This window comes from Micropterus dolomieu, linkage group LG10 (genome assembly GCF_021292245.1).
Source record: "Micropterus dolomieu isolate WLL.071019.BEF.003 ecotype Adirondacks linkage group LG10, ASM2129224v1, whole genome shotgun sequence".
NCBI classification, from domain to species: Eukaryota; Metazoa; Chordata; class Actinopteri; order Centrarchiformes; family Centrarchidae; genus Micropterus; species Micropterus dolomieu.
Genome location: NC_060159.1, coordinates 29,155,993 through 29,169,987, shown reverse-complemented (window position 1 = coordinate 29,169,987; position 13,995 = coordinate 29,155,993). Strand labels below are relative to the sequence as shown.

The 13,995-nt window shown below is 47.9% G+C and overlaps 2 protein-coding genes across 7 annotated transcripts; both read left to right on the top strand.

The window, feature by feature from the left end:
* Positions 1-44: 44 nt before the first annotated feature.
* Positions 45-10,006, top strand: zbtb1 (zinc finger and BTB domain containing 1). Of its 5 annotated transcripts, XM_046059916.1 has the most exons (3): positions 1,552-1,743; positions 1,912-2,053; positions 4,793-10,006. In XM_046059916.1, the coding sequence occupies exons 1-3, from the start codon at positions 1,692-1,694 to the stop codon at positions 6,843-6,845; spliced, it is 2,247 nt and encodes a 748-aa protein (XP_045915872.1). In that variant the 5' UTR covers positions 1,552-1,691; the 3' UTR covers positions 6,846-10,006. The 5 variants fall into 5 exon arrangements, with proteins under 5 accessions (XP_045915876.1, XP_045915874.1, XP_045915873.1 ...); XM_046059920.1 differs by lacking the exons at positions 1,552-1,743; positions 1,912-2,053 and adding an exon at positions 45-139; XM_046059918.1 differs by lacking the exons at positions 1,552-1,743; positions 1,912-2,053 and adding an exon at positions 705-893.
* Positions 10,007-10,380: 374 nt separating this feature from the next.
* Positions 10,381-13,220, top strand: LOC123977354 (cerebellin-1-like). Of its 2 annotated transcripts, none has more exons than XM_046059981.1 (4): positions 10,381-11,424; positions 11,721-11,953; positions 12,257-12,394; positions 12,643-13,220. In XM_046059981.1, the coding sequence occupies exons 2-4, from the start codon at positions 11,821-11,823 to the stop codon at positions 12,912-12,914; spliced, it is 543 nt and encodes a 180-aa protein (XP_045915937.1). In that variant the 5' UTR covers positions 10,381-11,424; positions 11,721-11,820; the 3' UTR covers positions 12,915-13,220. The 2 variants fall into 2 exon arrangements, with proteins under 2 accessions (XP_045915937.1, XP_045915936.1); XM_046059980.1 differs by having other exon boundaries at positions 10,381-11,613.
* The last annotated feature ends 775 nt before the right edge of the window (positions 13,221-13,995 follow it).

The window sequence follows — 13,995 nt, the reverse complement described above, 5'->3', positions numbered from 1 at the left end:
TAGTCAGAATACTGTATATTAACTGTCTCTCTAAATGTAATTGTTGTTTACAGCTCTGCGCTGTTAGTTGGATCTACTTCAAACGAAACCTCTGATCCTGGACAGCCATTTGGACTCTTTGTAAAGTTTTTCCCTGCAGGTAGGTGAAGGTGAAGGTGAGTCCTCTCTTTGTGACCTTGGCAGTGAGGGTAGAACTATTGGGAGGACTGTTGTTCAACCCGACACTAAACTGTTTCTGTGTGGCTTCCTGGTGCCAGTTGACCCTGACCTCTTCACTACCTGGGAGAATTCAATGAGGTTGGGGGTTCAGATCCTGTATTGATCTCTTGGTCTGGAAGAATTTCTCTTCCATCATCCTGACTAACTCATGTTTCATTATGTTCTTATTTTTCACGTCTCCAATTTTGACCACCTGGACTGAGGATTAGAAAAGTGATGTTGCTGTCTCGACACAAAGAGAGAGGTTCTACATGATTTACAAAGTTTTACCAAATAAATAAACAAATAAAAGATATGTGGTTTGAGTTCAAATTGTGTGAACCTGCTCGGCTGAAATTCTGAATTTCATTGTAAAACAAAGGTCACGATGAGTTTCTGCTCATTAAATCGTCGTATTAACTGTTTTTAAGTACCAACTTTATTTTACGTTTATTTTGACACCGGTTTTTGACCGGAAGTGCTTTATTTTGTGTTCCGCGCTGCTTGACGCGGCGGCAGTCTGTGCGGAAGTTCTTTCATCCTGCAGGAGGAGAAGAAGAAGAAGAGGCTCCTTCGTCTCAACTTTCCGCCCGAACACAACAACAAACCTCCGCAGAGGAAACTTCCCGAGCCCCGCACTCTCCGCACTCTCCGCACCCTCCGCACAGCTCCTCCGCCGGCCTCCGGGACCCACGGTGAGTCGACGGGTTTCTGTCCGGCTCTCGGAGCCGCCTGGCCGGGAGAAGTAGAGAAAGATCCCCGCGGCCTGCTGCTCTCGGTGCTAGCAGAATGCGGGTGGCAGTGCGGGGGTGGCGGGACTGTTTGCGGGAGAGATAGCGCTGTAGCCGTGAAGCTAGCAGCATTTATAACTGCTACGTCCGGTGTGGGTTTTCACAATAAACGAAATCGGAGTTTCACGAGTAAGAAGACGCTTAAAATGAACGCGCACGCCGTATTCGTGTTGTCACGTTAAACAAACGTAAACTTTATTCACTTTGTGTTTGTGTAAACAGTCCGTACATCCCTCCTTCCGTCTGCCCACCACTTGTCGGTTTATTGCCTTTTTATTTTGAAAAGCCACCCGCAGTGGCTTCCGGCCTGATGGATGCTAGCCGCTGTTAGCTTGCCGAAGCTAACCGCCGCAGAGCTGTAATCTCCATTTTAGCTCGTCGGTGCGTCGGAGCTCCGGCTGCTTTCCGCTGTCACCGCCTCACACGGCGCGCTGTCGGCTCTCTCGGCGCGGGTTTCTGGGCGTTTGACAGCCGGGTGACTGCGGGAATGTCCCCCCGCATGGCCGCGGGGACGGTGCGGGGGCGGGCGGGGAGTTACAGTAAGCTGTGAGTCTTAGCTTACGGGTTCTGGTGCTCATTCACAAACACTGCGAGTTTCACGCAGTAATCTGCTGTCACCCGTTCATCAGGGAACATTCAGGTTCTCATCAGACCTCCTCACAGCACGTGAGCTAACAGACCCACAGAGGGGCCCGGGGCCCCATGTGCTGTCAGATTATATATATATATACAGAGAGAGAAGAGCTACACGCAGGTAAAGTCTCTTTAACAGGTAGAAGAAGCTTCAGACAGTATTTTCCTTATTTAACGCTCATTAAACACAGATTTTCCCTTCTGGTTATTTTATCTATGAATGTGTTTTATACAATATGACTTTACGCTCTGTTATAATAACTAGTTTGTGGTTGTGGCACTTTAACAGCGTTCCCTCTGAGATGTCGGACAGATATCAGCAGGTCAGTGGTTCTCAGGGGACGACTTCTTAACTGGAACGCCGTCAAGTCGACGTCATTCCCAGCTGCGACCTCCGAGGTCAAAGGAACGCCGCGTTCGCAGAACCTACGGTTGCGTGAATAGCTCGACTCTTCTGCCAACCTGAATCTAGTTTTATTCCAGTGATGTTAACGAGCGATAAAAGTGAAATTCACTTTTGCCGGGGCTTAAACTTTTTTTGGTTTCTGACGGGGTGCTTGACAGGAAAAGTTTGAGAACCGTCATCGTGCTCTAGATAATACATAAGAGGTGTTATTCTGCTTTTTGGCTTTTGCCCTCTACTTTATTGAGTTATAGCTCTTTTTTTGTGCTGTAACAGGTTTGCAAAGTGAAAAAGCCCAAAGTCCGTGTTGCCGAGCCGGTCGGCAACACGGACGGCTGAACCCGAGCAGTTTACCGGCTTCTCGCCGACCCGCCCTTCTCTGCTTCTGATGTGCAGTACGTGTTCTGGTAGAACCTCTAAATAAGATGAGGAACCTGAAAATGAGCAGAACATCACTTCTTTAACACGTCTGTGCAGCACTTTTACAACGTGAAGGTTTCAGACCTCAGAGAAAGTTGAACCTGCTGACAACAAGCAGAGAAGTGGACTGTGTGATCCCAGTCCACTTTCTCCCAGGTAACATCAGCATGAGTAAATGGCGTCAGTTAGCTTAGCATTAGCCCTGTTCCCCTCTGATTATAAACTGTATGGACTCTAAAACACTCAGGAGGACTTTATGCTCGGACTGAAGGACTAAAGCTCAGGGTCGGGTGTCCTTTCAATGTTATAGATTCAGACTCCAGGTTTTGAATCCGGTTCTTCAGGACTCTGGGTTCTGGTTCCTTCACCACAGATCTCCCTCCTCCTCCTCGCTCCTCCTCCCCTTCATGGCTAAAGTGAAAGGAGTCTCTGTCCTAGAGGGGCGTCTCTGGGTCGGTTTCCCTCCAGTGTAAAAGTCGGCTCACCTGTGTTCTGTACCTGAGGCGTTGCTGCTGTTGGCGTTAGCTGGATCTGGGAGAGCGCGACACGTTGAACACGGTGAAGCGTTCCTTCAGATTCACGCCGTGTTGAAAGAAACGCTTCGTCACGTCGGAGCCGCTTCCTCCCTCGCACCGAACCTCCTGACTGCAGCTGATGCAGTTTGCTGTGGCGTTCTCTTTGAGGTCACGTTAGGTCGGCGTAGCAGCTCCTGGCAGATAAAGCTGCTTGCACACTGCTCAGTGCCCAACGAACACCAACATCCTCAACTTTAGAGACTTTAGTTGCCTACTTTTTCTTATTTAAGTCAGAAGGTCGAGGCAGCGGTCACTTTTTGGAAAACTACCTGTTACTGGGTGTATTGGCCCTTTAAAGGACTGGCTGAGCTGCAATCAGCCATAACTCAAATATAACGCCCACAACTAACACCAGTTCATTTTGAAAACCGTTGAACCACATGTAGTGAGGTGGAATCAGTTTTGTGCAACACTGCGCAGGCTGTATGGGCTATTTAAAGGCAACTGGTAATAAAGAACGATTGAGCAATACTGCATTTTTAAACTGGTTGTGAAAGGACTGGATTGGTCGGCACAGAGGAAGAAAAATTAATGTCATAAGGATAATTTCAAGAGAGACATTTCCTTTATTTTATTTATAGCCCAGCGCAGCTGTGAATCATGTTCATTAAAGAGTCTGTTTTCCAAATAATAACAAGCATATTAAAGATTGTCAGCCCCGATTTCTGTAAACTGCAAACCCTTCAACTGTCCGTTACAAGAAACGTTTCACAAAGACAGACCTTTGTTACCACGGACATACAGTGATGCCTGTTCGCACGTTATGACCGAGATAAAAGCAGCTGTAGATGTAGAGATACTGGGCGTCACAGCTTTAACACGTTCCTGCGGAGGGCCATCAGCTTTCGTCTGAGGATCAGTTTTTCTGCCCGGCACCTGCCGCTTCCTCCAGCGCATGTTCTGCGCGCTGACGTTCTGCGTGCGGTGTTGATTGGTCATCGAAGATTTTGATAAAATATTTTCGTTGACGACCTTTTAATCCATGACTTAATCGTAACATATATTACAATTACAAGAGAGAACCTAGATCACGCTGTAAACAAACGAGTCATTACAGATTTCCACTGAGGAAAAATAAAACAAAGGAACACAAAAAGACTAAAATGTGACTGTAACACTGTCCAGGTGCCGACACCTGATCCACTCAGCAAGGTTATTAGTGGAGCTGATCCCAGAACAGACGAATCAGTGCATCCCTGTAGAGGCAGATGTAACGAGTGACTGTGTGTGGTTTAACAGTTCACACGTGGTTTTTGTTGTCGGCAGGATGTCACACACAAACACAGTCATTCATCTTTCTCCTTCGTCGGCTCATAATGTAGTTTCAGTGTTTGAGTGACGTTATGTTGTGTAATGAGAATATAAAGACTGATCGTGTTCTGTAACTGGTGTAATTGACTTATTCTGATATCTGTAAAAGTTTAACTTCATTTTTCTGAGTGAAACTGAAACACAAACTCAACTTTACAACTTTACAACAAACTTCAGACAGAAAGACTAAAACAGATTTAAACGGATCCAGAACAGCCAATAAATGCAAAATAACCCCAAACAGCTAATTAACCAATGATCCAGTCTGAAAAGCCCCCAAAACTCTCACGTCTGGTCTTGATGAGTCATAGCAGGACAGAGCCGTTTCTGCCTCGCCGAGCACAGCCAACCAAACGTTATGAAATACTCTGCAGCGCTATGAAAGCCGACCACAGAGAAACCTCACAGCAGGAAGAATGCAGCTGTTTCATCTCTCTGTTCATGTCTTCCTCTGTCTGCAGGGCGATGGCGAGGCCGAGCCACAGCGATCATGTCCTCCAGCAGCTCAACAACCAGCGGGAGTGGGGCTTCCTGTGCGACTGCCTCATCGCCATCGGTGACATCTACTTCAGGGCGCACAAGGCCGTCCTAGCGGCCTGCAGCTCCTACTTCAGGATGATGTTCATCCGGGACCAGCAAGGGACGGGCCGTCTGGACCTCAGCAACATGCAGATCAGTGCCGAGTGCTTCGACCTCATCCTGCAGCTCATGTACCTTGGACGCATCGTCGTGGGGAGCTACGAGTTTGAGGAGCTCAAGGCCTCCATGGCGTACCTTCAGATGTACTACATCCCGGACTCGCTGGAGGATCTCAGGGACATCAGGAGCTCCAACCTCACACCGTCCTCCTCCGCCTCCTCGTCCAGTTCCTCCACAGGAGCCGCCGCCGGGAAGATGATGTTTGGAGTCCGCATGTTCGAGCAGCAGAGGCCTGCTGCACCGGAAGCGGAGCATTTACCAAAAGCTGTCAACAGCACCGCGGGGCGCCCAGCTGTTCCAGTGACCATCAGCAGACCGGTGGTGGTGGAGGAGGTGGTGAACACGCCTTTGATAGTGGCACCCCCGGTGGTGGACGGAGGAGTCGAGCAGCCGTGTGATTTGAGAAAGAGGTCCAGCGGCAGGAGTTCGACTCTCAAAGACCGTCCTCGGTTTGGCCGCACCTACACCTGCGACGACTGTGGCTTCGTCTTCAGCTGCGAGAAGCTTTTAATTGAACACATTCTGACCTGCACCAACCGCAAGGCCTTTCATCCGGCAAGAGGTAACGTTGAAGGTGACAACGACTCCAGTAAAGCAGAGAGCTCCGCCTCCGAGAGCACAGAGGAACACAGGGTCATCTGTAAAGGTGAGGACGACTGGCCCGAGGCCAAGGCCGACTCTGACCTCCCCGTCAGGTCAGCAGCTGGACCAGAAGGTGAGCCCGGATCGGCCAGGAGTGTCTCCATCAAGACGGAACCAGAAGAAGGCACATTCCCTGAGATAGAGGTGGTCCGGGTCGGTGAACACAGTGCCAGAGACTGTAGCGCACTGTTCAGTGACGCCACACTTAAAGACTTGCGTAGGGAGAAAACCGGTTCAGGCCGGGAACCAGAGCCCGGCGTCTCAGGTATGGATAACAGCAGGGAGCCTTTCGAAGGCCACATGTCCAGCAGTGAAGATTCGGGAATCCCTGCGAAGCTTCGTAAGGTCAAAGACGAGAAGCTGGACGCCGACTGTGCCCCCTGTGAACTCTGTGGTGCTCTGCTAACAGAGGAGGACAAGTCAGCCCACTATCTGTCCAACCACATGGGCCATATATGCGCCTGCGGGAGGTGTGGCCAGGTGCTGATCAAAGGCCGCCAGCTCCAGGAGCACGCGGAGCGCTGCGGCGAATCCCAAGGCGGCGACTCGGATTCCCACGGGGAGGACGAGGCGTCCCTGCTGGAGGAGCCCCACGGGATGGAAGAGGGCCTGCTGGAGGCGGCCGACCTAGCCTGCTCTCACTGCGGCCTGCTGTTCCAGAACGAGAGCCTGGCGCTGGAGCACGCCTTGTCCTGCCACGACCAGGAGCTGTTCCGCCCGGTGCTGCTGGAAGAGAGCAGTGAACCGGACCACCGCCGCAAACACTTCTGCAGCATCTGTGGCAAGGGCTTCTATCAGCGCTGCCACCTGCGGGAGCACTACACCGTCCATACCAAGGAGAAGCAGTTCACCTGCCAGACCTGCGGGAAGCAGTTCCTGCGGGAGCGCCAGCTCAGGCTGCACACCGACATGCACAAAGGCATGGCCCGCTACGTGTGTCCGGTCTGCGACCAGGGAACCTTCCTCAAACACGACCACGTCCGCCACATGATCTCCCACCTGTCGGCCGGGGAAACCATCTGCCAGGTGTGTTTCCAGATCTTCCCCGGGGGAGAACAGCTGGAGAAGCACATGGACGTCCACCTGTACATCTGCGGCGTCTGTGGAGAGAAGTTCCGCCTCCGTAAAGACATGAGGAGCCACTATAACTCCAAGCACACCAAGAGACTATAGGAACTTTCCAAACCGTCCTCTGCATTTATACTAGTTTGTTACTAAAAGCCATAAATGTGAGAACAAATGTATGCACTTGAACACCAAAAAGACTTTAACCTGCACTTTTAAACTATATGCATAACCTAAACTGGCGTTCACACTGCGAGCAGCGGGGCTGATGATTGGTCGCTCTGTCATGACTCTGATGGCACCTGTGCAGCTTTTTACTCTGTGCCGATGAAAAGACGTTAAGCAGACGGGCGTCTCAGCTTACTTTCAGGATATGATGAGAAGTTTCTCCCCAGCACCTGATAAAAGTCAGAATTAACTCGTGTCGCTGAAACAATCACATTAGGCGGAGAACGATCAAGTTTGGAAACCTTAACTGTCCTCACTGTTCATACGAAGCTAGATGTGTTATTATTTAGAATATTTATAAAGAAGCTGGATTTTTATATAAAAGATGATATATAAACATGATATTTGCATTTTAGCTCATTTGGAGCATCAGACAGGAACAGGGATCCATCTTTAGGTCCCCGAGTCCAAAAACCCAAAGAAGTAAAACTGAGATTGAGACGAAACATAATGAGCAGATCCTCACACTGGAGAATTTAATGTTCTGTTGAGTAACTAAGTAACTAGTTAAAGAGCAACTCGCATTCGCACTAAAACGTACCAAAGTCAAGTTTGGATTTAAGAGACTTTAAGTTTTTATTTTCTGTTGGTGTTTCTCGACTGGTCTCCAGCCCACGGCTCTACGGGCCTGTCGAGGAAACTCCCACCGTGCCTCTCCACCTGTTTGGTTCATGATTGTGTTGCTCACAGTGTGAACGCACGGGAAGACCGGCAGTGAACTCCAAAAGAAGTCAAAACCGGTGCGACCGAAAACACTGCTGATCGATGGGGCCCCCTTTTGTGTCCAGAGGGAGGCGCTTCAGAGTCGGAATAACCGGGGAGGGGAGTCAGTCCGCTTTGTTGCTACGTAGGTATTTTGGTGCTTAACGTTAAACACTGTTGGTGGAAAATATTATTATTATAAATAATGAATATAAAATTGACAATAACATATGAAACAATGAATGGGGGCGGTCTGGTGATGCCGGTCCAAAGGTGGCGTACCTTTAAGACGCCCAGTTGGGTTTCTTTTTGGAGCGACCTGTCTGTGAAGCGGCTGTCGGCATGTCAGAGGGCTGCGAGGCCTCAAAGTGTTCGAGCTTTGACGTCAACTCGTTTCCCAGGATACCAGCGTCCCTGAAGATGAAACACGGCGAGTTTTTTTTAATGTTGTAGTTAGTGAAAGACTGCGTTCTGTTTTATGAGTTTGATCGCACACTGATACTCGTCTTCCCTTCTCCTTCAGACATTTTTCGGCTTTGCGTTCACTGCGTCACGATGATATCATGCTCTGTGATTGGTGCCTTTACTGTAACAGTGGTTCGTCGTCTCGTTTTCCTTTCTGTCTTTTCTGCAGAGATGCATGCTGGGGGATGGACAGGCACAAGTACGGACCCCCCTGTTTCAAAGTGAATATTTAAACATTAGATTGTGAAAAGGTTGAAACACAAAACACTAGAAGTGGTCCGCTCTGGAACCGTGTGCTGGACTGGACTTTAAGGGCCTTTCCAAGCCTGCGCTGTTAAGTCTGGTTGAATCGGACTCTGGTTCCTTTTCCTCCTCGGTACGATTCGTTGGGGCAGATTTAAAAAGCAAGCGTACTCAGGTGAGGACCAAAGCAGACCCTTTAGAGGACGTAGTCTTATCCGGTCACAAAATAATTCTGGAACGTGATCTGACCTCGATCTGACTTCCTATAAGTCGAACAAATCCATAGCCAGGTGTGCTTTGCATCCTGGGATGTGAAATCAACAGCTGCTAGCAGCTAACGGGAGCACGACTCTCAGTCGGACTGGGACTGACCATGACCACGCAGCCTTGTTGATCTTTGGGCTGATAGAAGCTTGATTTCTCTCTCGACACATCTAACCAATGAGAGGAGTGAACGTTCCCACTCGGCCTTTAGTGGTGCGTTCTCATACAAACACGAGTTTACCAACTCTGAAGCTCCGATTCAGACCGGAGCAGCTGTTGGTTTTCAAACTTCACAGGTCTTCTGTCTGGGGAAGAACGGCGGCTTCTGTTGCCTTATGAGTCAGGAAAATGTGTTTCACTGTGCTTGTGTTCTGGCTGCTAAGGCCATTACTCTAAACAAGACCACAGCACGTGTGTTTAGAACCAAGCCATTTCAGAAACGTCTAAACCAGCTGTGATGGAGTACCATCACTACGGCTGTAAAATGATAAATAAATCTACCTTGTAAATCAGCTGTGGACCAGCTGAAACCACATCAGAACTAACCTAAACCATTTCCAAACCACTTCAGAACTAGGACAAAGTATTTCAACACCAACCAAAACCAATTCAGAACCGACCACACCAGTCTGCAACCAGTACAAACCAGTTCCAGACAGGTATTCCAGAACTAATATAATTCATATGAGAAATCTCCCTAAACCAGTTCAAATCCAGGTCCAAAGCAACCAAAACCAGTTCTGAAGCAGCATAAACCGCTGAAACCAAACATTCGGATCCACCTTAAACCATGACTGAAACTTCCTGACCAGTTCAGAACAAAACCAAGTGAACATTAGCTAGCTGAAAGATCATTGCAAACCAGTCCTGAACCAGCTGAAACCACTTCAGAACCAACGGAGACCAGTTCTGTCCGTCCTCGGTTAGTCGGACAATCGGCGCTTTGACGGGGACGCCGCTGTTTTTCTCTGTTGGATTTACAATCGGTTAATTTAATTCACTGGACCTGGAGAGAAACCAGCTGTGTTCACATGCGGCTGTGATGCACGGCGAATCAAACTAAACCAGTTTAGTGAAATGGCACTTTGATCCGAGTCGGCTCGCTTTATCAAGATCTCAGATATCTGCTGCGTCAGGAACTCGACCTGCAATCGGCGGTTTAGCTGCTGGTGGACAGAAACGCGGGGTCGATGGTGTCGGCACTTGTTTCAGACCCGTCAGGTGACGTTTGTTCTGGTCTTTGTGCGTTCAGGTGGTTTTGTTTTTCTCACTGATGTTCAGTTTGTGGAGTTTTTAAAGGATGCCGCTCTGATCTCTGAAAATAAACACAAGCCTTTCTTAAGCTCTTAATAAACCAAGTGAATTCAGTTTGTGGAGAAATGTCTTAGTGTGTTTGTGCTTTGTTTTACATAAAAGTTTATAGCAAAGGCGCCTGGAGTTTCCTTCCTTTTCCTGACGGTCAGCCATCAGTCAAACTACACGGGGATGAAATTAAACATTTAAATTTCTTCAAAATAAAATCTTACCAAACTGATTTAAAGGACAATATTGGTATTTTTAAACCTGAGCCCTGCCCGAAGTGTCTCTCTGAAATCTGGTGAGAGGCGAGTTGTTGCAGGAAGACTCCGTTGGAAACGAGGGAGTTTGTGGTACTTTTTTTGTTCTTAGAGGAGCTGCTAGCAAGACTTTATTTTGTTACTCAACAATGTCCTCTCTCCAGCTTTGACTCTAGTTTCCACCGTGTCTTCCTGCAACAACTCGCCTCATGAGATTCTGAGCAAGAACTGCCCTTTAGCGAGACTTCAGTTTCCTGTTAAAAGCAAAGGTGTCAGACACCTGGGGTAACGACCTGAGCCGGCAGAAAGCAGCACTCACTGTGGATGGATCATTTAATCAGTTTACCTCAACCTAAAACCCCAGAGACCATCCGCTCATTTAGTTTCAACTTGAATCTTATGCATGGGTGACGTTAACGGAGTGTGAACTTATTGATATAATAATTATTATTAGTGTGTCGTCGTTATTCCAGCTGCTCTCCTGCAGCTCGCTGTTTGTCCACATGGGGGAGCCGTAGCATAAACTGTCAAACAGCATGTGTTTCATAACTTGACATCCTGCCCTGAACTGGTGACCCAAATATAAACCACGATGAAGCCCCGCCCACCTACAGTGCTCAAACCCCATGATTGGATGATGCTGCTGTCACTCCCACAGTGATTGACAGCTCTGTTGATGCAGAGACACTAAATAACTAAATCTGAGCGATTTTCTTTTAAATTACACACATGAAGGTTAAAGGATTATTTTCTTTAAAATGTCAAGCTAATCAATAATACATGTAAATATTTTTATTAATGTGAATATTTGACAGGTCTTTAAAGTCTGCTAACAGCATAGAAAAATCCTAACTATTGTACCTTCAAAAAAGTCAGCGGCGGGCCAGGTGTGCACAGGTGTCACTCCACAGGTAAAATAACGTTAGACGGGACCAAGTCTGTTGGACTGGAAGTACCTGAAGGGCTTGAGGCAGTAAAAACAGGACTGGGTACTTGTTTATGTACACGTGGGCGATGGCGACGTACGGCAGAGTTTCAGGGACTGTTGGGTTAAAAATAAAAATCAATAAAACAAAGTATAATCAGGAGATGAGGGATGATCCGATCCTCGTCTGACGGGATTAACACCAGCTGCAATCAGCTCAGAGCTCATCAGGTCAGACCTGGACCTGACCGGGTGGGAGCAGATCTGAAGCTACCTTCGTTTCATAGTTGATTTATTTGTACAGGTGAGGGAACAGTGATGTGACCCTTTTGTTCACTCTTCCAGAGTACAGCTCAGATTATCAGCTGATGGATTACAGAGTAGTAAGTGTTTTTTCCAGAGGTGACGGTCGGGACACTAAATCCCTTCATCTGACGCTTTCCTCAAAGTCGGCTCACCTGGTTGGTGGAACACGGAAATCCAAACTTCCCCGGTCAATAATTTTGTGTTTTTAGTCCTAAGAAGCGAGTCAGACGGATTAGCACGTCATGTTTGTGTGTTTGTGACGACCAAAGTCCAACAAACTTCGTGTTCAAACAGGAGCTTCGTTCTGACCAGAGGTCATGAAGCTGTCATTAGTCACTGAGGGTCTGATCCAGGACACCGCAGCCCTCTGCAGTCCGCTCATCCTCAGGTTCAGATGGGGTCTGGCTGGTTTCTGGTGGTGGTGCTGGTCTGTGGTCCGGTCGGGCTTCAGTCAGAAGGAGACGAAGACCTGGGAGTTCTGCTGCAGCAGCTGTTGGCCCGGGTGGAGAAACTGGAGGAGGACACAGGTCAGTCTGACAGGCAGATTACAGACTTTCTAAATGCTTTACTCTGGTACCCACATGATAAAGATTTCAGGTTTACAGAACGTCTGTATTCAGGTAAATATTAAAACAGATTTTACTCTTCAGACCTCGTGACAGGAAGTAGTTTCACTATAAAAACTGGAACAGCTGTTAGTTCTCAGCCTCCGTCCACGTGGATTTTATGGCTGTAGACTCGATTCCTCCCTGGACCTGCAGAGTCCTCTCACAGTGGTACTGGTCTGTCTCAGCTGAAGGGAACCAGCAAACCTTTTCTGTCTCCTGCAGGTAAATCTCAGGTGGCGTTCTCGGCCTCCCTCGTCACCGCTGAACAGGAAACCCATCACGGGCCTTTTGACAATGACACCGCGCTGGTGTTCAAGAGGGTGACGACAAACATCGGCAACGCTTACAACCCAGACACAGGTACGACCCACCTGTTCAGGTTCAGGACGTCAGATGTGGGGCTGTTTCAGACACATGTTTTGTCTGTTTTTAAAGGAATAAAAGTTTGTTGTAGAAGTAGAGCTTTGCTCTGGCGGTCTCCAGGTGAGCTCGACGTGTTTGCTGCAGGTGATGCGGTCTTTGAGTAGGATTTCTGACGCTGAATATTTTCAGTCCTGAACCAAATATCATCTATCAAGGAGCTGTTTCTCCCTGTTCTTTGTCTGCAGGCGTCTTCACAGCCCCAGTGAAGGGACTCTACTACGTCCGGTTCACCGGTTGTGTTGGAAACCCGGGGACCCTGAACGCAGCACTGCTAAAGAACGGGGAGAACATGTTTGCCATCTACGACTCCAGGGGCAGCCATGTCAGCGGCTCCAACGGCATGGCGCTGGTCCTGGAGGAGGGGGACCGGCTCTGGGTCGTCCTCTGGGCCCAGAATAGCATCTTCGATCAGAGTCGCCGCAGCACCTTCAGCGGCTTCCTCGTCTTCCCCATGTGAGGGAGACGAAGCTCCTGCAGCTGCCATGGAGACGGTGGAGAAGATCCAGATCAAGGTCCTGAACCCAAACACAGACCTAGATCTTCTAGTTTCTTTACAAAACATCCAGGATCACAGGTAGAACCTGAGAGGAGTCAGTCAGGGAGCAAGACGCAGTTTGAGATTGTTTTAATATCAAAAATGTGAAAAGTAATTTCCACTTCAGTGGGACTTTAAGATGTTTCATGACAAAACATTAAAGATGAATTGATCCCCAGTTTGTTTTGAAAAGCTGAGCAGGAAATAAAGGTTTAAGGTCTGTGGTTACTTCCTGTTTCTCTGACTGAGGTGAGCGTCTCGTTCTGCAGAGGTCAAACTGCGGTTCCATCTTCTTCCTCTAAAGTAAACTTCAGACACGGTCCTCACAGATCCAGAAAGGTTTTCACCTGGAACATTTTTTAAACATGCAAAAACATCAGGTTGTAATATTCTGTGTTTGCAGACTTTAATCTTTCATGGAAAATCACAGAGTTGTGCTCCAGACTTGTATGAACTCTGAATTCATTCATTATTCACACGACTTTCTCCTGACGACTTTGGTGCAAATCATTTTTTAAATGTTTTTAATGTTAAATAAAACAATCAGAGTTTTGTGTGTTCATACAGACACAGAGAGGGTTTAGCAGCAGGAAGTGAAGTAAACAGGAGTTAATTGTGGTAACGAGTCTCTTCCTTCCTGCGTCCATCACACAGTTTATCAGATTCCTCTGAGACAGAAGGTGAAGTCTGAATCCCTCAGCCTGCTTCATCAAATCATCAGAAATTAGGCAGAGAACAAACCTCCTGAAACCCTCAGACGCTCCTGTCCTGCTGGAACAACAGATGTTCTGTCTGACTTCTTGACCCAAACAAAGATGGCCGCCTGATAAAGCTTGCTGGGCCGGAGTCCTTTAAGTCTAAAGGTTGATGGGTTCATCTTTGGATTTATTCCAATCTGTTTATTTTGGGTTTCTGTGTGGATTTAAATGTATGGCGAAATAAAAAACATATAGTAAATGAAAACATTTCAACAAAGGAGAGCAGAACATGTAAAATAATGAAC